Here is a 23,648-nt window from a genome sequence, read left to right as displayed (position 1 = left end):
TGCAGACATGAAGAAACACATTAGAAAAGTAGTATTCATTGCATTGAATCCCCCAGAAGTGCCATGGGAAGAAACAACTAACTATGTAAGATGTGGAGTCCAGTCATATAGTTGATTAAAATCTATGCGTGATAAGAGCCCGGGGCAGCATGCTACAGTTGCCTGGTGGGGATGTCCACAGGTGCATCTGACCAGTCTCAGTCCGCACCACTCGGGGCGCAGCATTCTATCACCAGTAGAGATACAGCTCATGATGGCTGGGTGATGATAGGCTCTGCTATTTATGATGCCCTGAGCTCCCAGAATCCTCAAGGCAGACAGCTGCACACCAAGGGTGCTGCTCCATGTACCCTCCACTGATGAGAAGTCAGCTCAGCCTAGGCAACAAATCCTGATACAGCAATAATTCAACATGTGGTAATGACTGACCACTGCATGATCACAACTTAAATTGGAGTAAGGCCTAGGCTTGCCATAGTGCACATGAGCTTTGTAAAAGGGGAGACCATCCTAAGTAACAATTTAAAGCAAGAAGAGGGGCATAAGTAAAAAAATGTGTACCAAGTTGAAAAGAGGTATTTGGAGGACGCACATGGCTATGGGTCATTTTATTTACTCTTGAATTTGATACATAAGTTATAAATCTAGAACTTAGACGTTCACAAGCCTGATGTAACATCAAGGATGTATCATCATTTAACCTTACAGGACAGTGCTGTGTGACGCAAATGGATAATGGATGCATCAGTCCATCAAGCCTGCTTGAAGGCAGGTTCCCAGTCAGGTGCATAACTTGGTCCAGGGGCAATAGATGCACCCATGCAAAACAGTAACCTTTCAATAGCAATACCTTGGACACCACTGGTGTGGAGAAGGGGCATCATTACTGGAATTCTAAGGTCTGTCAAAACACCCAAGGCCTGGTGAAATAGAAAAGCAATGAACAACAAGCCTACCTGTCTGCTTTCTGCAGCAAAACATAACACCAGGAGGCTTTTGAGAAGACAACTGCAACTCTGCAAAGCTCTTGGCAAAACCCTACACTATGCAAAACAGTTGAAAAATCAATACCTAGAAAGGCTGAAAAAGAAAAATCTTTAAGGGAGAGGCTGGTGCATAGGGCCTAAGTATCACATTGTGCTCCGTCAAAGAGACGGATGAAGCTGAAGTACTTTAGCCCTAGTCTATGCCGCCGAAATCTTTTATAGATATGTGAAACAAATGTACATAATGTTGGGTGGCAACGTGAAGTTAAGGACAGTTGAGTCTTAGGATCCGGGGAGTACAGAGAAGTCTGAGGCTCCACAACCATCTACTGACGGAGTTGTCATTACACCACAAAAATGGTCTTATTGGGAATTACTTTGTGGGTGGAACAATGCATATTGCAAGTGGACACCTTGATGAACTAGGCGTTGGTCTCCCCCCCTGAAAGGAGTGTTATGTTCCCTAACCTAGGCCTAAGTAGCAAAGTGACCTTTTTTTTACATTTGTCCTACCCTGCTCTGCATATCGGTTCTAGCACTAACCTTTTACCCGGTTATCTGCTGAATAAATGTTGTTTGCTTTCTTTGAAACTAGCCTCATTTATTATGTATGAGGATTCTTGGTAAAAACCCCTGCACATGAAATACATAACAGGATTAATATACTCTGTACAAAAGTCATCGCTATCTTCATCCTAGGTTGACAGGGCTACTTTCCATAGTTGCAATTAGTGATTTAGGCTCATTTACATAATTGTCTTCACAACATATCGATTGTGATAGGAACCGAGAGGCTACCTTTGTGGTATAAAAGAACCGCACATCCACTAGGCAACTAGAGGAGATGCTTCAACGCTGACACAAGACACTGAGATCCCTGAACGCTGAAACTTCAACACGCAGCGGTCTGATATCCCTTGCGGGGTGTCCAACTCGTGACCAAGAAGGGTCCTTCATTCTCTCCCATCAGGTAATGGGGTTGGCGCTTTCTATGGGGATTCTTGGCTTTATACCCACATTCATGCTAGGTACACTTAGGTAGGGTCCGCATAGTAGGAGTACACTTGATTACTGTCATGTTTATATGCCTGCATATATTTACTGTTTTAGCACCATGGTAGAATTCTACCTCCTGTTCACTCTATTGGTGCTTGTAATCTTTTACATTTGCTTCTGTCTAATGATTGTCACAGCAAACTTGTTTTATACTGGATGGATGCTGCTTCAATGAATGCTTATTGAAAATGTCTCCAACGTTTATTCTGTGTATCTCTCTGAGACTAATGTTTGCACGATTGACAGGGGGGAAAAGTACTGTAATGTTTCCACGATCCCTGAAGGGTCAAGTGTTGTCATGTTTAATGGTTGCCAGAAACTATTTGCTCCTTAGTAGGGTTCTGGGGTCTTATGGTGGCACTATGAGCTAGCTGGTCTATAGGCTGACATATCCTGTGGGGGTGTCCGGAATCAGGTGTCCGGAATCAGGCTAAACACCAATACCTTAGTTTATGTTACCTATAAACCTGCAGATCATATATATTTTTAGGAAATATACAACAGGAAAAAGGGATATTGCACATCTAAAGGAGCAGCGGCCTTGGAAAACAAGACATCGAGGTCATACCAAAAATGAAAAACTAAAAACTCTGTATAAATCAGGATAACAAACTGTTCCTCCAATCTTCTAAGTCTTGTTTTCGTTAGCCCTAGAATGGAAACCTCCAATTGTAAAATCAGTGCAGAAGAAGCCATGGAGGATTTAACTCCATTACAGTGCAAGTCCCTGGTTGAAGGCTTGTTGTCAGTCCTTACCCTAAAGATGAAATTGGTTCATTATTTCATGCACAACAGTCTTTAATGGCATTTTACTCAAAAAATGCAAAGACAGAATACCACCAAAATGAAGCACAGTAATTTCGCAGTCAGACCTCAAGTATTGTGGAGTTCTAGCTAAAACCGGCAGAACAAACTACATGACGTGGGTTCTTCATCTTTAAAAGATTCTACTCCATGGTAGACGCCAGTCTGGAAAGAATTAACAGACGTCATTAGTGGATCCGGGCTAAACTAAAAAAGAAATCTCAATGTATACATAACTGTTTTGTGCACTTCACTGAAACGTCTCAAACGTCCGTATTGCTAATGCCACAGACCCCTGTCTTTTACAAAGGATAGGCTTTAAATGAGTAAATCCTGCAATGGTTGTTTATAATAAACAAGATGCTATTGAACAGAAGCTATTAAACTGAGATTGCATAAAAGAGAAACACCAAAAATTCCAGGTGCAACATGAAGCACTGACAAAAAGGGTACTTTACTAATGGGTCAAATGTAGGATGAGAAAGGACATAGTCTAGCAAAATTAGAATAACTATTGCAGAGGTTCTTAATGCATCATGTTGGGAATCTTCCCAGGGGGCAGTCTTAGATCTGGCCTCGCCTCATTCATATCTTTATCATTGGTTCCAGATTACAGAACTTCTTTCGATGCTTCATCCAAGACCGAAAAGCCAGGGTGCTTCTCTCCTGTATTTAAACAAGGACTCCTGAGGCGGAAGCCGGGAGTTTAGGGCTAAGATTGTAATCATTTTTAATTTGACTATCTGCCAGCACGATTTTAACTGCTCCTGCATTTAGCACTTATTAAATTTTAAATAACGCTGTATTTTGCACATTGTATATCTCATTCTGCTCCCCCCCCTTGCCGCATTTCCCTACCTGCGGGGCCTTTCTCTGGGGATTACCGGGGCATCAGGAAGCCGATTTGGGGCTTCTGTTGTCCACCGCCCTCGACCCCTCGCGGCAGGAACTACGGGCGCCATCTTTGCTGAGGACGAGGACAGCGCTCTAGTGTTCGGCCGATCGGGGGCTCATACACGATAAAAGAGCAGCTGTTTCCTCGTTCTTCATTTAAACAAGGACTCCTGAGGCGGAAGCCGGGAGTTTAGGGCTAAGATTGTAATCATTTTTAATTTGACTATCTGCCAGCACGATTTTAACTGCTCCTGCATTTAGCACTTATTACATTTTAAATAACGCTGTATTTTGCACATTGTATATCTCATTCTGCTCCCCCCCCTTGCCGCATTTCCCTACCTGCAGAGCCTTTCTCTGGGGATTACCGGGGCATCCGGAAGCCGATTTGGGGCTTCTGTTGTCCACCGCCCTCCGACCCCTCGCAGCACGAACTACGGGCGCCATCTTTCCTGAGGACGAGGACAGCGCTCTAGTGTTCGGCCGATCGGGGGCTCATACACGATAAAATGAATCCCTCTTCCCGTCCGCGCCGATGGCGCCCCAGAGGCAAGCCCATCTGTGCCCGTCCGTGCCTGTACCGGGCCCAGGGCCACTCCCCCTGGCCCTGGGCACTTTGATACTCATAGCACCTCTTTGCGCTACTCCTCTTCTCAGTTGCGGGAACTCAATACACCTACCACTAACACGCGGTGTCAACACTTGCCCCCTCCTAGCTGCCTTGTGTCCGCCCCTGCCCCTTGCCCAGGCTGTAATTACACTCTCCCATTTCCTATGCCTTCTGCTTATGGTATTAGCCCCACACCTAAGCGCTATTTTCGCTCGGCGCTTATTAACGCCCGCTCCCTCCCAAAACATAGCTTAGACATCAGGGAATTCATAGCAAGCCAGGAGCTGGACATCCTGTTTATAACTGAATCCTGGGGAGATGCTGCCTCCGGCCCAGATTTCTGTTCCGCCACACCGGAGGGCTTCTGTGTGGTAAGACAAGACAGAACTACGGGGAGAGGAGGTTGTTTAGCCATTATTCATAAAGCGGTTTTTCACTCTAAAATCGAACTTGTTCATCGATTGGACTGTGAAGCCTGTACCTTTTCCATTACTCTTAACCAAAACCAAGTTTTTAAAGGAATTCTTTTATACCGTCCCCCTGGCCCGCATACCCACTTCCTATCAGCCCTTGACGAATTTACGGAACTCTCCTTATCCCATTCTGACTATACCATTTTGGGGGACTTCAATTTTCATCTGGAAGTCGTAGGGAACAAAGATACCACTCAACTTATTACTGATCTACTCACGGTAGGTCTACAGCAGTTAGTGGCAGCCCCTACTCATCAAGCAGGTCACACGCTTGATGGTTTGTTCACCAACCGCCCCAATATCTCACTCGTCACTGTTCTTCCTGTAGTATGGTCAGACCACCTTGCAGTCGTTTTCACCATTTTGGCTCATAACCCCAACCCTCCTCAGTCCTCATCTCGTACCCCCATTAGTACCTGAGCCTGGAAAAACTTGGACTACCCCTCATTGTCCATTATTCTGGCTGGATCTCCCTACGAGGCATCACCACACCCCAGTCTTCTGTCAAGCAGGTACCAGAAGTGGATTCTGGATGCTATTAATCAAGTAGCCCCGGCAAAATCCATCATTTCTAACCAAGTCACGCCATCTGCCCAATGGTTCACTGAGGATCTACGACTACAACGGCAGTATTGTAGGAATTTAGAAAGACGCTGGCGCAAGCATTACAGTCCTTTGGACAAGCAAACCTACAAGGATGCGCTAGCACTATACAAAAGATCCATTATTAAACATAAAAGCGCTTTTTTTCAGGCCCAGATAGAATCAGCCCAGAACTCAACAAGAAGGCTACTTCAAGTAGTCGATTCTCTCTCTAACCCTCCGACAGGACCTTTCATTGAGCCATCTCAAGATCTTTGTAATGAGGTAGCAACTTTCTTTTCTACCAAGGTCACCAATATCTATTCATCTTTTTCCCTCCCTAAATGCTCAGATCACCCTGACCCCCCTCCTCCGGCCCCTTTAAACACACCTATTTTCTCCAATTTCCAGCGGGCCTCGACAGACCTGATCAGCAAACTGATCACTTCCATCAAATCTGGATCTCCTTTAGACCTTTGTCCCCCTTCCATACTGAGCGCTCTCACTGAGGTTATTACTCCCCCGCTCACGGACTTATGTAATTCCATTTTCCAGACAGGCATTTATCCTGAAATCCGGAAAAAGGCAGTCATCAAGCCCCTGTTAAAAAAAACGTCCTTGGACCCCGCGGATTCAGCTAGTTACAGACCGATCGCCTGCCTCCCATTCCCGGCCAAAATATTTGAAGCAGTTATGGACAACCAGCTTTCAGGGTTCATCGACAGTCACCAACTTCTAGATGATACCCAGTTCGGGTTCTGGAAGTGCCATAGCACAGAAACCGCTCTGATAAAGGCCTCTGACGAGATTAGGACTATAATGGACCAGGGTGGGGCGGCGGTCCTAATACTCCTAGTTCTGTCCGCTGCCTTTGACACGGTCGATCACTCCATCTTGATCGACCGTGTCACATTCCTGGGGGTCTCCCATTTTGACAGGGACCTTATTGCTTCATTTCTGGCCAACCGCACGCAGACGGTGAAACTGGGCTCCTTCTACTCGCCTACCTTCACCCTTCCGTGCGGGGTGCCCCAGGGCTCCTCGCTAAGCCCCACATTATTTAATATATATGTGGCGGATCTGGCGAGGGTGATAAAAGCACATGGGCTGCGCTTAACCACCTATGCGGATGACACCCAATTGGTGTTGGCGGTACATAAGGATGGACCAGCCGTTGCTGAAAGATTCCGGGAGGGGATGTTGGCCATCGGCTCATGGATGTCAAGTAACTGCTTGAAATGAAATTCGGACAAAACCGAGGTGATGACCTTTGGCAACCTTTCACCGGAATGGTCCTCCACCTGGTGGCCCATTGAAATGGGTTCCCCTCCCACTCCGGTTGCCAAGGTCAGAAACCTCTGTGTTATGTTCGATGACAAGCTGTTATTCAAGCATCACGTGAATGCAGTGGTCTCATCCTCCTTCTATATGCTGAGGAAGATTAAGAAGCTGTTGCCATATCTCCCTCCAGCTGCAGGAAAAACACTGATCACCACCCTCGTTTTTCCCAAGATGGATTATGGCAACGCTCTCTTCCTCAACACCCAAGAACACGTCTTAACCAAACTACAATCAGTCCAAAACCCTGCAGCCAGAATTTTGCTCGGCATCCCCAGTCACCGCCCCACCTCCTTGGCCATACGTCACCTGCATTGGCTAAGGGTCAAGAGTCGGATAAAGTTTAAGGCACTCTGCATTGCCTATAAAGCCATCAATGACTCAGGACCCAGGTTTCTTAAGGATGCTTTTCGGATCTACGTTCCAAAAAGATCACTTCGCTCATCCTCCACCCATCTTCTTTCTGTCCCACGTACCAGAATCACTACCTGGGGAGACAGACGTTTCTTAGTAGCAACCCCCAGGCTATGGAACTCTCTCCCTCTGTTCATCAAAACCAGTCCCACTCTCATCATCTTCCGTAAACTCCTGAAAACCTGGTTATTTAATCAATGATCATCTGGCTGCTTTCTGTCCCAGGAAGTTCGACATGCGCCGAGACACCCCAGGGTAGTTGTGCGCAATAAAAATTCCAAAAACATAAACAAACATAAACATATTAAAAGGTGACTTCCAACCCCCTGCTGATGTTGTTATCCCAGGTGTGCAAAAGATCTTCCCCATTTTTGGGACACTTACAAATGTTTAAGTCTGGCAATAGGCTTTCAATTCAATAGAAAATAATAATTGTATGGCTTCCCTAATTATAAGGTTTCTCATTACTCGAAAACCACTCCCCTCTAAATCCAGGCAAATAGCATAGTATCGGTTCATGAGAACTCTTATAACGACTATAAGAGTTACACAACTCAATGAAAATCACTTATCGTAGGTGCTCTAACAAACCCTGAGAGATTACAGAAACACTGCTCACAGCACTACTGGCAAGTAGCCAGTGGAATTGCTATTAGGAGGAAAGATAAGATTAAAGCTTACACACCATGCACCACAAGGTACTGCAGCAGGATGGTGGCCGAAAGAGGAGGATGATGTCTTATGCCTGCAGGAGGTGGAAAGCTACATCAACTCTTCTGTGTCAGAAAAACCCCATTATGACCAAACAAAGCTCACTCCCCATTTCACCCTTGCCCATACATTGTGATGGACATCTGAGGATCCACACTCAACGTATGGCAGGGTGTGCAATACCGCTTCTGATAGTAATAGCAGAGACACTGAGGACTTCCTAATGATAGTTCTTCTGTCATTAAAGTTGCACTTGGAGCCTTGAGCCCTACACCATACCCCCTTTTTCCCGAACCCTCCATTTGTCTGGCCCTACTGCACCAATAACTTTCTGAATGGCTCATTAGTAATGGATAAATATGCCCCAAGGTATTTTGAATAGTTCAGGGGAAATTAAACATTGTCTATTTCAATATGCACGCAGTCCACTATGCAGAGACGAAAATTAAGGGGCAGGGAGGCTACTCATGGGGGTTCCGCGAGCTACCGGTATTTTGAGATACCTGCTCTAAACCCTTATCCATCTCTCTCTTCCTCCCTTTCTACATCTGGAGCTCCTTCTTCCTACTACTTTGTCACTATATTTCAACTCCCATACTTCTATCTCTTTATTTTGCTCTCTCCCTACTTCACCTATCTCACTACTTCATCTCTACCTTTCTGCTCCCTCTACTTCACCTCTCACCCTTTACCATTCTTTTTGCCGCTCTATCCTTCTTGTCTCTTGCCTGCTCCCATTTCTCTTACTCAGCAGAGTTTGGAGGCTTGGAGGCTGTTTCTTTCTAGACAGAGAAGTGTGCACACAGAAAGAAAAGAGGAGGGACAAATGATTTAAAGAGGATTAAGGTGAAAATGATTGTATTTTTCCTGATGGAAAGGTAACAAATCTTGCTGCACTTCTGTGATTTGTCCCTATCGCCGCAAAACTGACGGTTTTGAAGATGGATGTACTATGATTACAGATATTTGGAAATTAAAGTTACAATTTCAAGCTCTGTGCTCATGTCATATTCTCCCAGTATTCCACTATACATCCACTGTACCCTTTACTGTGTTTTTCCGAAAATTTAGGGGATTTAGGCAATTACTGCCACATAAAATATTGTTCTGGTTAAAAGAACGAGCTCTAAGCGCAAAAAGAAATCGTGTTATCAATGCTTGTTTAAGATTTCTTTCGACACTCTTTGGATGATGGGTGCCAGAAGCTTGACCGTAGGTACAGCTGGTTTTGCGTGTTCCCATTTCTTAAATGTAATATATAATTCAATATTGCTTGGCATCCTGAAGGCTTTAATTAACTGAAAATGGGTAATTTATCAGGGCTTAAATTAACTGAAAATTTGGAATCAATTAAAAGGTCACCCGAACAGAAGGACAAAAAATATGCCTTGCGCGGGGCCTCACACATCCTTAAGAAGGCACTGTCCTTGCGGTTTCTGCATCCACAATAGCCAAGCTCACAAATCTATATATATTTCTAATGCCACTTACATTTGACACATTAATAAAGCTTGTTGCTGCGAACAGTTTACTGAAGACGAAACAGAATCCATTTTCTTGCCACTATATTGGGGTACATGGTTCCAGGTTCTTAAACTTTAGAAATGTGACTTGAGGGATGACGTGTTGGTTGACCTGTGTCTTCCCCTCGATTTAACTTTGAGTGCAGGTAGGCTGCACGGGAACGGTTTTAGTTTTCAGAGCATGCATGTATAATGAATCACCTTGTGCCGCCGTTTCCATGGAGATAAATGACAGCCGGGTTGTCGTCTGCAAGAGATGCTTGAAACCAGTCCTGGTTCCGGCCACGAGCTTCGTCCCCTCTGCTGGCAGGGACGGCGTGCCTGCGGGAGAAAACAAAGCGCAATCAGTGACCGACTTCACAACACATGCAATTAGCGCCCAGCTGAGAGAGAGCGAGGCACTGATGATAAAAGCTGGTATTAAGTAATCAAGTTAATGATCCAGTAATTACTGCTCGAGAAAAGTAAGAGTCGGTGTGCCTGGGATTCTCGGTAGAAGTCCCTCGACAAGAGGTGTGTGTGGTGTACAAATTGGCAGGCAGTGCTGCTTTCTTTCCTAACTTTTACATTCAGTGCACGATTGACGGGCTGAAAGAATAGGTGTTCCCACCTAGCATTTAAACAGAAGCAAGCATATTATTGATAAAGCCAATAGGTTTGACTTTTGTATGAGGTACAACTCACTCCTACTGTTTCTAAAGTGCTGCAAATAATGTGTGCTACTTTTAACCATTTCAGTGGGACACAGTTCACCACCCTAAGGAGAATGTCAATTGGGGTTCAAACTTGCCACACGAACTCACTACAAACGTCAGTGGCAAGTGTTCAACTTACTGCGACCCTGCCACGATGACTCAAATAAGCAATTATACAGATGAAGCAGCATACCTACAGCCATTTATGTGACAAAGACGAACACACTTTCAGTAACTCACACACACAAGCACGCAAAGAGGTGTCCATGCATAGTGAGCTAATGGCACCATAGCACACAGACTACCTGCCACGCAGGCATCCATACATAAACACACAGACCAAGAGACGCGTGCAATAGTTTTATGGTTGATAGGGCTGCTGTAAGTGTGACCCTCATGAGGTCTATGGTCCCCCTTTTAGTGTAGGACACCTGTTTAGCAAGGATGGAGACAGTGTATCTCCGTTTTTACTTAGTATAAACTTGGTGCATTTGCCACAATCTAACTGTTTATTCTTAATGCATCTGCATTGATAGCTCTTCTATGCTGAATGTTCCATTGGCAGCCAGAGCTGGGGCACCCTTCAATGACAACATTGCAATGAATGTCAAGGCTGGTGTTGAGATAAAGGACGCGAGACTCATGGAATTTTGCCATCTATCACATGGAGAATGAGCCATGCAGCTGCATTCTTTTAGGTGTCCACAAAGCTGCATTTGTAGTTACCCCCAAAGTAGTTCTTGATTTTACATCATTACCTGAGGCTCTCAGGTTTACCCTGAGAGAGGTGTCCAACTACTGATGACAGGGACTGTGTCAATCAGCCCGCTCCCTACCTCAATAGCAGAGGCGCAGGTTTAGAGGCGGACCTGTGGGAAGTAGTGGTCAGGTGAACTCAGGAGTTCACAATTTCCCTTATATATACCAAAAACAAGCAGATAGCCTACATGGGTTGAATGCTGTGGGTCAGGAAAGCCGCTAAACTGGGAAAGGAACGTTGTTGATTCATCTGAGAAAGGACTGAAACTCAAGAATGAGTTTTGTTCCAGTCACATGTGGAAAAGTAAATTTTGCCATGTTCTGTGTCCCTACGTGTCCCCCATCTTATGTTATGTGTGCATGATTAATATGCATATGTATTCCCCATGTTTGATTAAAGACGCAATTACAGTTGTGTCCATTTCTAGTATGCTAGTTTCCAGTTCTCGTGAAAGCTACGAGTATTAGGCCTATGTAAAGTTACGTTGCCACGTTTCTCAGTGTGCACGTTATTTCATTGTAAAGTCCCCGTTTCTAGGCCTCAAAAGGGCCCGGACACCAGATTCAGCTCCTGTCTCCTGAACCCTCGCTGAGGAGCGATACAGCCCCCACCTGTATCCTCGACCCTTCACTTACTTCCTGCCTCACAGTGCCCGGCTCGGCCTGGCTCTGCCTACGAGTCTGCCAAGAGTATGTTATGATTCTAGTTATCAGTCCAGCCTTCCTTCTCTGCATTCCTAAGCTACTGAATCGCATCAATAGTTTCCGTCATTGTCTAGCCTTTACGTCTCCATGTAAGAGAATTACTGTATTTATGGTCATTTAATATTCCTCAACACGCACTACATGTAGAATAATGCATGCTCCAGTCTAAGAGTCTGTTAGCCTCTCCCCTCCTGACTCTTAGTTTATATCAACATGTCCTCTAAACATTAGATACTAGATAGGGTTTAGGTACATGTCGCCCTGACTCTCCAGATTTCAGTCTCTACTCCTAGCGCAGAGTTCATAGCCCCCAGCTTCTCCTAGTAACACGTCATTGTCAGTTTGCGCGCACCATCAGGTCAGAGGTCCCGGCTCCTTAGGTAGCCCCCTCCATGTTTCCGCCCCATTTATGACATATTCTGTTACGTTTACATCACATGTTTATGTATACGCCTCCTGTTACACCCACTTTCACCCTTATCTTTCGCGACTGCTATTGACCACACCCACTGCTCCGCCTATTGTATTCACTGTAATGCAATTGTTTTAGTATATATGCTTGTGCACTGTTATTAAATGTTACCCATTCCCTTACGCCGATTCCTTTTCCTTGATCCTGCCCCCGGCAGCGCTGCCATCCTGTTCCCATGCAGGTTGTCCTGTTCCTGTCCTTATGCTGTATTAAACCTGCAAACTCCTACTACCTCGAATCTTGACTCTTATTTATTGAGCTATCTGTTATTCATATATTCATTCAAAAATAGAGGTATTATTTATTTATTTACCACATAATGGCGCCCGAATAGGGACTTGCCCTTTCCCCACGCGCCGGTGAAGCCACGCCGGCCCCCTGACCCTCTGCAGCCGTGACGGAACCATACCGTGCACGTGCAGATATTTCTGCTTCAAGTATCCCTCAGGCCCACGGAGGAGACGGAGGTGGCGGTCCAGCATCCAGACGAGGCGGTGGAGGAACGCGGCGAGTCCCGACCAGAGCCCAAGCCGAGAGTCCAAGGTCCGAGGTATCCGGAGGCCCACCCGTAACTGAAGTCCGAAGTTCGTCCGTCCGGCGTCGAAGCAGTCCAGTCCAGTCCGAGGCCTTCCGTTCTTGCTGCCCGGTGAGTACCGTTGCTGGGGTAGTATCTAGACAGGGTCAATCTAATTGACTCTGGTCCGTGGGTTTTGGTGGTACACAGACCCAAAACGAAGTGTCCACTTCGGTGGATGCGGGTCCTGACGTGTCTCTTTATGAGACCGGTAAGTTTCGTACTGTTTTAGCAGTGCATCTAGTTTCTGTTCTAGTCAGTTCTGTTCTCGAGAAGATTCATGTATTCTGTTTTCAGTATTCCAGGTAGTATTCTGTTCGAACTGTTATTTTAAATGTTCTTCATGTATTTTAATGTCGTGGTATGAAAGTGGTGTAGTTATCGTGTTCATTGTGTATTGTATTGTGTCTAGATTACAGTTCAGTCATGCCCTTATTTTCTAAATTACGTCAGTTAAAAACCAGAAAAGGTCTGTTAGAAGCAGCAGTTCCTGTCCCGCCTAGGGACAGTCCAGGTCATTTTATGTATCAGAAGCATGGCATAAGTGCCATATTATATCTAGATTTATGGGTAGAGTACACCAAAGAGTTAGAAGAAAAGTATAGATGGCCCGTATCAGGCACATGGGATGCCGAGTGCATCATGCGAGTAGAAGAAGCATTATGGAAAAAGAAAGCCAGACAGTCACAGAAAGATGCCATCGAGTTATGGCGCAAAGAATCTCATAAAAGAACCGAAAAAGAAATCAGAAAGTCAGAATTAAGTAGAGAATCCTTAGAACGAGCCCAAGAAAAGGAATTAATCGAGATAGGTGAACGAGTTAAAACCGAACAGTCAGACAGACAGAGGAATGCCCTTATTAAGGGTATGTATCCTCTTCTTGCCGAGGGCTTGCCAAAAGCGACCCCGGAGGCATCCAGTAATTTTCCGCCACCATTAGTTCCGATCAAGCTACGTCACAAACCGACCGCAGCTGATATTTTTATTTCGTCCTATTTGGACGACACAGTCCCAGAATATGCAAATCCTGTTCCGCCGGCTCCTGTAAATAATGTAAATCCTGCTCCTCCAGACACCGGGGCACCTTTTGCAGTACCTGCTACGGTACCCCCGGTCCAGCCTACATTACAATTTCCCGCCGCGCCAGCACGAAGAGTATCAGTCGACGATTCTAGTTTAGGGGCCGCAGGAGGAGGTCCTCCTGGTACCCCGCCACCACACCAACGTGTAACGTTAGTCGAGTTACATGAAAGTGCGTTACAGCGTACGCCCAAATATAAGTCCGTTGCAGATATCCGACGAGCTCTTACTGAATGCCGTTATGATCCAGTTGCAGGTGATGATAGTACAGTTATATATTCCATCCGTGTAAGACGGGTGACCGGGTATTTGGACACCCTACCGAATATGAAAGAAGATCTAGACAGAATATATCGTTTCATCCGTACAGGGGATGATCCAGAAAGTATTGGCGAAGCCATGTCTCAAAGGAAAGCTGAGATCCAGCTCATGATATTAAAGTTTCTGATTAATTGTCTAATAAGAGAACAAGATTACCCGACTAAAGATCCGGCCGAAATGAGAATCCTGACAAGGTGGAGTGATAATATAGCCGAGGGTAAGCACAGAACCATTAGTAGTATAGAGAGTATGTACAAGAAAATTCGTAAAGAAATAATAAAGTTACACGAACAACGTAAAGCAGCACAAGTAAACGAGAAAGAAAATGACTCTTCTACTGAAGAGGTAGAGGACGAGAATACCTCCAGAATAGCGTATGTAGGAAAATCTAGATTTCCAGACCGCCATTTACGTCTAGATTACAAGAAAACTGTTCCTCACCCAGCACTAGAACAAGGTTCTCTAGAACAAGTATTTCAAGCTACCGATCACATTCTGAAAACACGAATCGGTTACAGTGAGTTAAGTACTATGCACGAACAAGAAATAGCCCGGTCAGCAGTCCGATGGACTACTGATTCTACCACTTTTCCAGATGAAATAGTGGCACAAATGTTTCTGAAACTGCCCCCAGCCGAGCAACGACTGGTGGGTATGTATATGATCCAGCACCTCATTACTCTGTATGAGGGTCAGCACTCTGATCCAGGTTCGTTACATGATGTCCTGAACGAGTTACTCCAGTATAGATGGAAAGGTCTAGGTACCGATTTAATTAGTGTTATTCTAGAACAGCGCCACAAATATAGAACGTTCCTGAACCCGCATTTTGTTCATGTCTCACCCCCAGAAAGTAAACCCTTTTACATAGACAGACAGAATCCGTTACGAGAAGTACACCCAGTTAGGACAGCGGATGGTGAAATGCAAAGAGTATTTGTTTACACCCCGATTACAAAGATGGAACTCTTAGAGATGAAGAAATTAATTCCCTGTCACGACAAAGATCCAGCAGGGTTCCACCGAGAATTAAAAGACATGCTCCGTATGGGAGAATACACGTATCCAGATATTATTAAAATGTTAAAAGTCCTGTTGCCCGCAGGGGTATATGAAAAACTCAAGGAAAAGGAATGGGAGGTGGGAGAGAAAAAGATCGATTGGACAGCTCTAGAAGCTGAAGATAAGATACGAGTACCAGGTACCGGTCTTGGAGAGAAATGTAAAGAATTACCTGAACTGTTAATACAAGTTTTGCCAAGATTATTAGCCACTAAAAAGGAAGACTGGGATGCAATCTCAGCCTGTAAACAGAAACAAGACGAAGACACTAGTGATTTTTATTCTAGATTTGAGAAATGCTTTAGTATTAACAGTGGCCTCAAGACAAGTAGCGAGTCATACCCTCATCTTTTTGTTACTAAATTAGTCGAGAATTCAAGTCCACAAGTTAAGAATCGAGTTTTGAAAGTCGAAAGTACCTGGCAAGCTAATACCCCGTCCCAAATGTTACAGATGCTCCAGTATCACCAGAATAGAATCAGAGAAGAGCAAGAACACGAAAGAAAACGTATGAAAGACACGAAAATGAAAGTACTAGTTGCACAATCTGTTCCTCAAGACAGTCAGAAGAGGGGTACGAATCAAGCCAGTCATCCTGCGGTTCCCGTTAAAGGGACATGCAATTATTGTAAACAGCCAGGTCATTTTATAAACGAGTGTGCAGTTCTGAAACACAATATAGCTACCGGTAAGACTAAAGAAAGACCACGTCCGCCTAGACAAGAACAAGTTTCACAGACTTCTCAGCCACAGAATGCACAACAGACAGTTTCAGCACCGCAGCCTATTGCTGCAACACAGCATGTTACACAGCAGATGTACCAGTATGCACAGTCCGAGTATCCAGAGTATCAGCCATATTCATGAAACAGCCTAGAGAGGGAGGTTGGCTTGCCTCTCATCGAGATACCTGTAGATCAAGAGGGTCCCTATGTTCATAGTCAAGTATTAGGGAAAGACAGAAAGTTTCTGATTGATACAGGGGCAAGTAGGACCACCATTAGTCACGCCGAGGTTCCAGGGGCTCCGCTCTCAGGCTCTAGAAATGTTTCCCTTGGATTTTCAGGAAAGCCTATTGTAAACGAGATATCTAAACCAGTTACTCTAGAAGTAGGTCCATTGTCCCGCACTACTGATCTGTTACTTACGAAGTCATGCCCAGAAAATTTGTTAGGTATTAAAACACTGAAAGAATTAGGTGCAGTTATTTGCTGCTCCCCAGAGGGAATACGACTGTTCTTACGTGACTTCAAGGGTCACTATGTATTACGAGATTTTGATCCGAGATTGTCCAATGTTCCGCAGCATCTATGGGCGCAAGGTCCAACTGATGTTGGTTATATGCAAATCACACCCCATCGTGTGACTCTCAAACCAGGTGTAGTGTTACCACGAATCAGACAGTACAGATTGCCACCTGAGGCTGTAGCAGCCTTATCCAAAATTATTGACGAGCTCATGGCTCAAGGAGTAGTTGTAGAAACTGACTCCAATGTATGTAATTCTCCGATCATTCCAGTCATGAAACGTACTGATCCAAATGCACCCCCAGTATATCGATTAGTGATTGATCTTCGAGAACTCAATAAATGTATTATTCCCCAGTACCCAGTTGTCCCAGATATCTCTTCCCTATTGACAGCCATTGATTCCGAAGCCTCATTTTTTACAGTCATAGACCTCAAGAACGCATTTTTCAGTGTCCCCATTCATCCAGACAGCCAGTTTCTTTTCGGATTTTGTTTAAATGGAAGGAGCTATATGTTCACACGAGCTCCTCAAGGTTTCACAGAAAGTCCTAGTATTTACAGTCAAGCACTTAAGAGACAACTAGACAATATTCACATGGCAACTGACACTGCCCTGCTCCAGTATGTCGATGATCTACTGATCACAGCCCGTTCTGAACGTGCTTGCGAGCGAGCATCCCTTACAGTCTTGTATTTCCTTGCCGAGATGGGGCACAAGGTGTCCCCTTCGAAGCTTCAATTCTGTGTCCAGCAAGTGATCTATTTAGGCCACTTACTGTCCAAGAGGGGTAGGCAGTTGACACCTGACCGTATCCAGTTAATAGCAAGTCTTCCTCAGCCCAAGACCCAGAAGGAGGTACGTGCTTTTATCGGCCTTACTTCTTACTGCAGACAATGGATTCCTCAGTATGCATTTCTAGCCAAGCCACTGATACAGTTAACGACACAGGAGGCAGCCGTCTCGACTGTCCTCCCTTGGACATCTGAACATACACTTAGTTTTAATGAGTTAAAGAAAGCTTTATGCCAAGCTCCAGTTCTAGCTACACCAAACTACAGTAAGCCTTTTACACTTTTCGTCACAGAACGTGAAGGTACAGCATTATCTGTTCTCACACAAGATCAAGCAGGACAATACAAGCCCTGTGCTTATTTTTCGAGCACACTAGATCCTGTAGCCCAGGCTCTGCCTGCGTGCCTCAAGTCAGTTGCAGCCACAGCACTAGCTATCAGACAAAGTGATTCCATAGTATTAGGACACTCCCTGACAGTACAAGTTCCACACTCCGTGGAAGTTCTTTTAAACCGAACACAGACTCAGCACTTGACAATTGCACGTTTAACAGGTTATGAATTGACACTGTTCCAGCCACACATAGAAATCAGACGCTGCAACGTTCTAAATCCTGCTACACTGTTACCGTCAGTTAATTCGAATCCTGCCACACACGACTGTGTGGAAGTAGTTAATATTATGACAAAGCCAAGACAAGGTCTGACAGATATTCCATTACCAGATCCTGACCTGACACTTTATGTGGATGGTTCATGTATGAGAACAAGTACAGGAGAACTAGTAGCCGCGTATGCAGTGACTACAGACACTGAAGTTATAGAGACACACCGTATTGACACCCTGTCTGCTCAAGCAGCAGAGCTAGTTGCTCTGACACAAGCCTGCATACACGCCAAGAACCAGAAAGTTAATGTTTACACAGATTCACGCTACGCATTCGGAGTCGTCCACGACTTTGGAGTACTCTGGCAGGAGAGAGGTTTCATGACTTCTCATGGAACCAAGATTCAGCATGGTCTCCTTATTCAAGCTCTGTTAGATGCCATACACTTACCGACATCTATTGCTATCATGAAATGCAAAGCACATACGAAAGTTACTGATATTATTTCCCACGGTAATGATCTAGCAGATCGCACAGCCAAGCTTACAGCACAGACTCCAGACGTTTCAGTTAATCCAACACAGACACATACTCCAGATCCGACTACATGTATGACAGTTAAGGACCCTACTCAAGATGTCATAGATATCCAGTTACATGCTACTCCCGATGAAATCAAGAAATGGTCCGAACAAGGAGGGGTCCAGACAGATCAGGGATGGGTAACGAAGGGTAGAGCCACATGGTTTCTCCCCGACTCTATGGTTCAAGTCATTATCAATACCGCACATAGTCCAGCACATTTAGGAGAAAAAGCTATGTTAGACAGTATCCAGAACATTTGGTTCAACAAGCATTTACGAGCTGCAGCCAAGCAGAAAGTCCGTACCTGTATGATATGTTGCCAGTTTAACCCAGGTAAAAGTGTCCCGGTGGAACAAGGTGGATTCCAGCCCCCTGACCACCCTTTTGAAGTCCTCCAGATGGATTATATTCAGATGGAGCGATGTCGAGGTTTCAAGTATGTCCTTGTAGTTGTATGCGCTTTGTCCAGGTGGACAGAAGCATATCCAGTTCCAGATTACACAGCCGCGACCACTGCCAAGCAGTTGGTTCGTGAATTCTTCCCCCGTTACGGACTCCCTAGGGTCGTATATTCTGATAACGGCCAACCATTCTCATCTGAGCTCATGAAACATGTTTCCCTTTTGTTAGGGTACCAGTGGAAGTTCCATTGTGTACGCCATCCTGAAGCAGCCGGTCTCGTAGAGAGACATAATCAGACCCTGAAAATCCGCATCGCTAAAATATGTAAAGAGAAAGGTGTGGACTGGCTAGTAGCTCTGCCAGTCGCTTTGTTTTATATGCGCATGGTCGCACATTCCAGATCAGGTCTGTCCCCGTATGAGGTCGTATTCGGCCGCCCCCCTAATATGTGGGGTACACCTAGACCTCGAAGTATTACAGATGTTTCAAGTAATATGCTGACAGATTACCTAGCTTCCTTGATGTCTGCCCTACACTCTTGTCGTTCACAGGTTGCCGCCGCATTTCCAGACAATACCGAGGTGGCACCGCATGAAATCGTTCCCGGATGCATGGTTCTTGTGAGGAACTTTGATCGTTCAAGTCCGCTGGAGCCTCGCTGGAAGGAACCCAAACAGGTCCTCCTGGCCACCCGTACTGCCGTCAAGCTGGAAGGCAGGAAGGGCTGGGTCCACCTGTCACATGTGAAAAGATTTTTTGGACTAAAACCTGTTACCAAGAACATTTCCGAGGATTGTAAAGACTGCCAAAGTACTATTCTTAAGGACTGTCCCGCAAAAGACAATGATACAGATTCCTCCCTGTTAGAGAAAACTCCGCAGCAGGAGTATAAGAAAAAATTAAGGTCTAGTAAAATAAGTCAGCCAGTTTGATTGTCTAAGTCCTCCCCTAGGTGAAACGGTTAGACCGGTTTCTGACATGTATAAAATAGACCCCCATAGTGAGAGAGTTAGTCAAAACTCAATCCGATGTATCGTTTTTCTAAGTTTCATATTGTTTTTCAGCCTTATGTTTACCTGCACATGTTATGCATTTTATTTGTGTTTCCCAGTATCTAATGTAAATAAGTCTGCTAATGTTACAGTAGAGCACACGTTTAGTGATCTGCCTCCTCATGAACTCTCATATCGTCTTGCTATGCGTAATAATTCCTTTATCCGCATGTTACATTATTCACACCAGACCAGCAACGCCACTAATTGTTGGGTGTGTGGTCGACTCCCCCCTTTCCAGACATCGAAGGGAGTTCTGCCACTCTTTCCTTATCCATTTTCACATAATGGTTCGTGTGGAGCATGGTCCACGTTAACGTCATCCTCAACAGATATGTCTTTTCTTAACAGTACATGTTTTCCAGACAAGCAAGGTCTTCCCCACAGAACAGGGTTAGATCTAGAAAATGAAGTTTATAATTTGGGTAATTATTCTTCGAATTTTATGGTCCTGAATGTTCAGTCTGATACTACTCCAGACTTACCTGCTATGTCAGTATTACCAGTCAAAGGTGAATTATGTGTCCGAAAGAATGGTTCCGTACATGTAGGACATAGTGATTGTACTACTATTGTCAAGTATAGTGACAGTAGGAAATCTATTTTCAAAGCTTCACGTCATTCTTATTTTGTTTGTGGTCAGACCGCATATGTTCGTCTGCCCCTCGATTGGGAGGGAACCTGTTACATTGCCTTCCTACTGCCACCAGTTTTCCTAGCCCCACCTGACTACCATAGGAATTCCCACCTAGTACATACTAGACACAAGAGAGACCTCCCGATTGTCGATTATACTGAAACTGCTCTAGAACAATACATAGATATCAATAAAGGTGTCTTCCCCTATTTAGGTACTGTCGTGAATAGTAAACTGATACGTAGATTAACCAGAACACTTGAAGCAGTAGTGATTGAGACTACCTCTGCTCTAGGTAATTTAACCGAGGAGCAATCCTTTATGAGAATTGTCGTGCTCCAGAATCGTCTCGTCCTTGACGTCATACTGGCCGATAGGGGCGGGGCATGTAGAGTCATCGGATCTAGTTGCTGCATTTTCATTCCTAATAACGCACCGTCTGTTTATTCAGCTATTACCAGACTCCATAATATTGCCCATATGTTACACCAAAATCCAGGCACCTGGACATGGTCCGGTTGGTTCTGGAATATAATTTCCGCCTGGGGATGGAAAGTATTGTCATTTCTGGGTATTGCAGTAGCGATCATATTCAGTTGCTGCCTCTGTTTACAATGTGGCCCTGCGATTTGCGGCATTTGTGCTACCTCTTGTATTCCTAGTCCCAAGTCCCGTTCTAAATCCCGTTCCAAGACAATTCGAGACGAGCAAATGATACTGTATGAAATGATAGATGGTATCATGAATATTGATGTTTCCTGATGGAAACGTAGTGACAAGGAGGGAATGTGGAAAAGTAAATTTTGCCATGTTCTGTGTCCCTACGTGTCCCCCATCTTATGTTATGTGTGCATGATTAATATGCATATGTATTCCCCATGTTTGATTAAAGACGCAATTACAGTTGTGTCCATTTCTAGTATGCTAGTTTCCAGTTCTCGTGAAAGCTACGAGTATTAGGCCTATGTAAAGTTACGTTGCCACGTTTCTCAGTGTGCACGTTATTTCATTGTAAAGTCCCCGTTTCTAGGCCTCAAAAGGGCCCGGACACCAGATTCAGCTCCTGTCTCCTGAACCCTCGCTGAGGAGCGATACAGCCCCCACCTGTATCCTCGACCCTTCACTTACTTCCTGCCTCACAGTGCCCGGCTCGGCCTGGCTCTGCCTACGAGTCTGCCAAGAGTATGTTATGATTCTAGTTATCAGTCCAGCCTTCCTTCTCTGCATTCCTAAGCTACTGAATCGCATCAATAGTTTCCGTCATTGTCTAGCCTTTACGTCTCCATGTAAGAGAATTACTGTATTTATGGTCATTTAATATTCCTCAACACGCACTACATGTAGAATAATGCATGCTCCAGTCTAAGAGTCTGTTAGCCTCTCCCCTCCTGACTCTTAGTTTATATCAACATGTCCTCTAAACATTAGATACTAGATAGGGTTTAGGTACATGTCGCCCTGACTCTCCAGACTTCAGTCTCTACTCCTAGCGCAGAGTTCATAGCCCCCAGCTTCTCCTAGTAACACGTCATTGTCAGTTTGCGCGCACCATCAGGTCAGAGGTCCCGGCTCCTTAGGTAGCCCCCTCCATGTTTCCGCCCCATTTATGACATATTCTGTTACGTTTACATCACATGTTTATGTATACGCCTCCTGTTACACCCACTTTCACCCTTATCTTTCGCGACTGCTATTGACCACACCCACTGCTCCGCCTATTGTATTCACTGTAATGCAATTGTTTTAGTATATATGCTTGTGCACTGTTATTAAATGTTACCCATTCCCTTACGCCGATTCCTTTTCCTTGATCCTGCCCCCGGCAGCGCTGCCATCCTGTTCCCGTGCAGGTTGTCCTGTTCCTGTCCTTATGCTGTATTAAACCTGCAAACTCCTACTACCTCGAATCTTGACTCTTATTTATTGAGCTATCTGTTATTCATATATTCATTCAAAAATAGAGGTATTATTTATTTATTTACCACACACAGGTAAGTTTCACTGAAGTACTAACAGGAAATTAAATCTGATAATAAGTGAGGGGGGCTTACACAGAATTTGATTATGCTCAGAAAGTTTACATAATCTTCCAGTGCATTATCCATGCCTTTCTAAAGACACTGCTTTACTTAAGGGTGACCTCAGTTTGTTTTTGAGCAAACCAAGTATTTAGAGTTCTAGTGAACACAATTCTAATGTTCGAAAAGGTTAAAAAATGTATGATCCTAGGAGAAAACATTGTAAATCTATGTAAAGTTAAGCAGTCTATGACCAAATCTGCCATATATTTGTGACTGTCTAAAAGTTTAATAAAGTAGTATGCTTTATTCCTAGGATGATGTGGACAGTATTTTATTATGAACATGAGTGACATATAAACTACAGCACCAAAGGCAAAGATGCTTTGCCCATCTTTAAAGATCAGTAAATATACACATATTTTAGACTGAGACCGCAGAATGTAGGGACAACATTCACAAACCAGTCTGCACAGAATATATATAAAATGTATCTTATATAAGTATATTTATAATACAATTTTGAGTGCTTTTTTTGGACAAAATTCAGTGGTATAAAATCAAAACCATAACCGACAGTGAACAGTGAAATATGGAAAATATTTCACAGTTCTCTGTGAAATACAGATTTCACTATCATAACGACAGTCCCCAAACCACTCTGCAAAACGTTACCATTGTCAGGGTGTAAGAAAGTGAATTTGAACTATTTGGGGTGGTTTTGACCACATCAAAGGATAAGGCCACCACTTGCTAGTTCTCCCAAACGAAATAAAATAAAACTGAACTCCATCTCTGGAAACACGACTGTCTAAAAGTGGATTATTATTTGGGGTGCATTACTAATAAACTAAAACAATAAAGCCTAATACACTACTCTTACCAATATGTTAGTATGTCCAGAGAATTCCGTTTGTGGTTCCCAATCTAAGATGAATTAGAGTCTTTCCCTGTGATGGTAGTTCCTAATGGAATTAAACATAAGGAGGCATTTACAAGTGAAGGATGCATGCCAATAAATTAGTTCCCTTTATTTTCGCCACATTCTTTGCCTCCTTATTGTCCCTGATTTTGCTTCTTGTAGTTGGAACATTGACCGGATCTACTTTTCAATGTCCTTGCTGGACACTTTGCCCTTCCAGGATGTCAGGGGATTTTTGATGCTCTGCAATTAACTTCTTTATTAATCTCTCATCGTCTATAAAGAGTTACAAGATTGTAAAGGGGTTCTATAGCCTTTGTGTT

The 23,648-nt window shown here is 44.3% G+C and overlaps 1 protein-coding gene across 1 annotated transcript in view; it reads right to left on the bottom strand.

Annotated features, from left to right (window-relative positions):
- The window catches only part of ABHD12B (abhydrolase domain containing 12B), a 257,788-nt gene that overhangs the window by 101,289 nt on the left and 132,851 nt on the right, over nt 1-23,648 (bottom strand). Inside the window, exon 4 of the mRNA XM_078662023.1 lies at nt 9,593-9,712. Within this exon, the coding sequence (XP_078518149.1) occupies nt 9,593-9,712 (120 nt within the window). The remainder of the gene's footprint in view (nt 1-9,592; nt 9,713-23,648) is intronic.

The sequence above is a fragment of the Lissotriton helveticus genome, chromosome 9 (genome assembly GCF_964261635.1).
Source record: "Lissotriton helveticus chromosome 9, aLisHel1.1, whole genome shotgun sequence".
In the NCBI taxonomy this organism is placed as follows: domain Eukaryota; kingdom Metazoa; phylum Chordata; class Amphibia; order Caudata; family Salamandridae; genus Lissotriton; species Lissotriton helveticus.
This window is presented reverse-complemented; position numbering and strand designations above follow the sequence as displayed.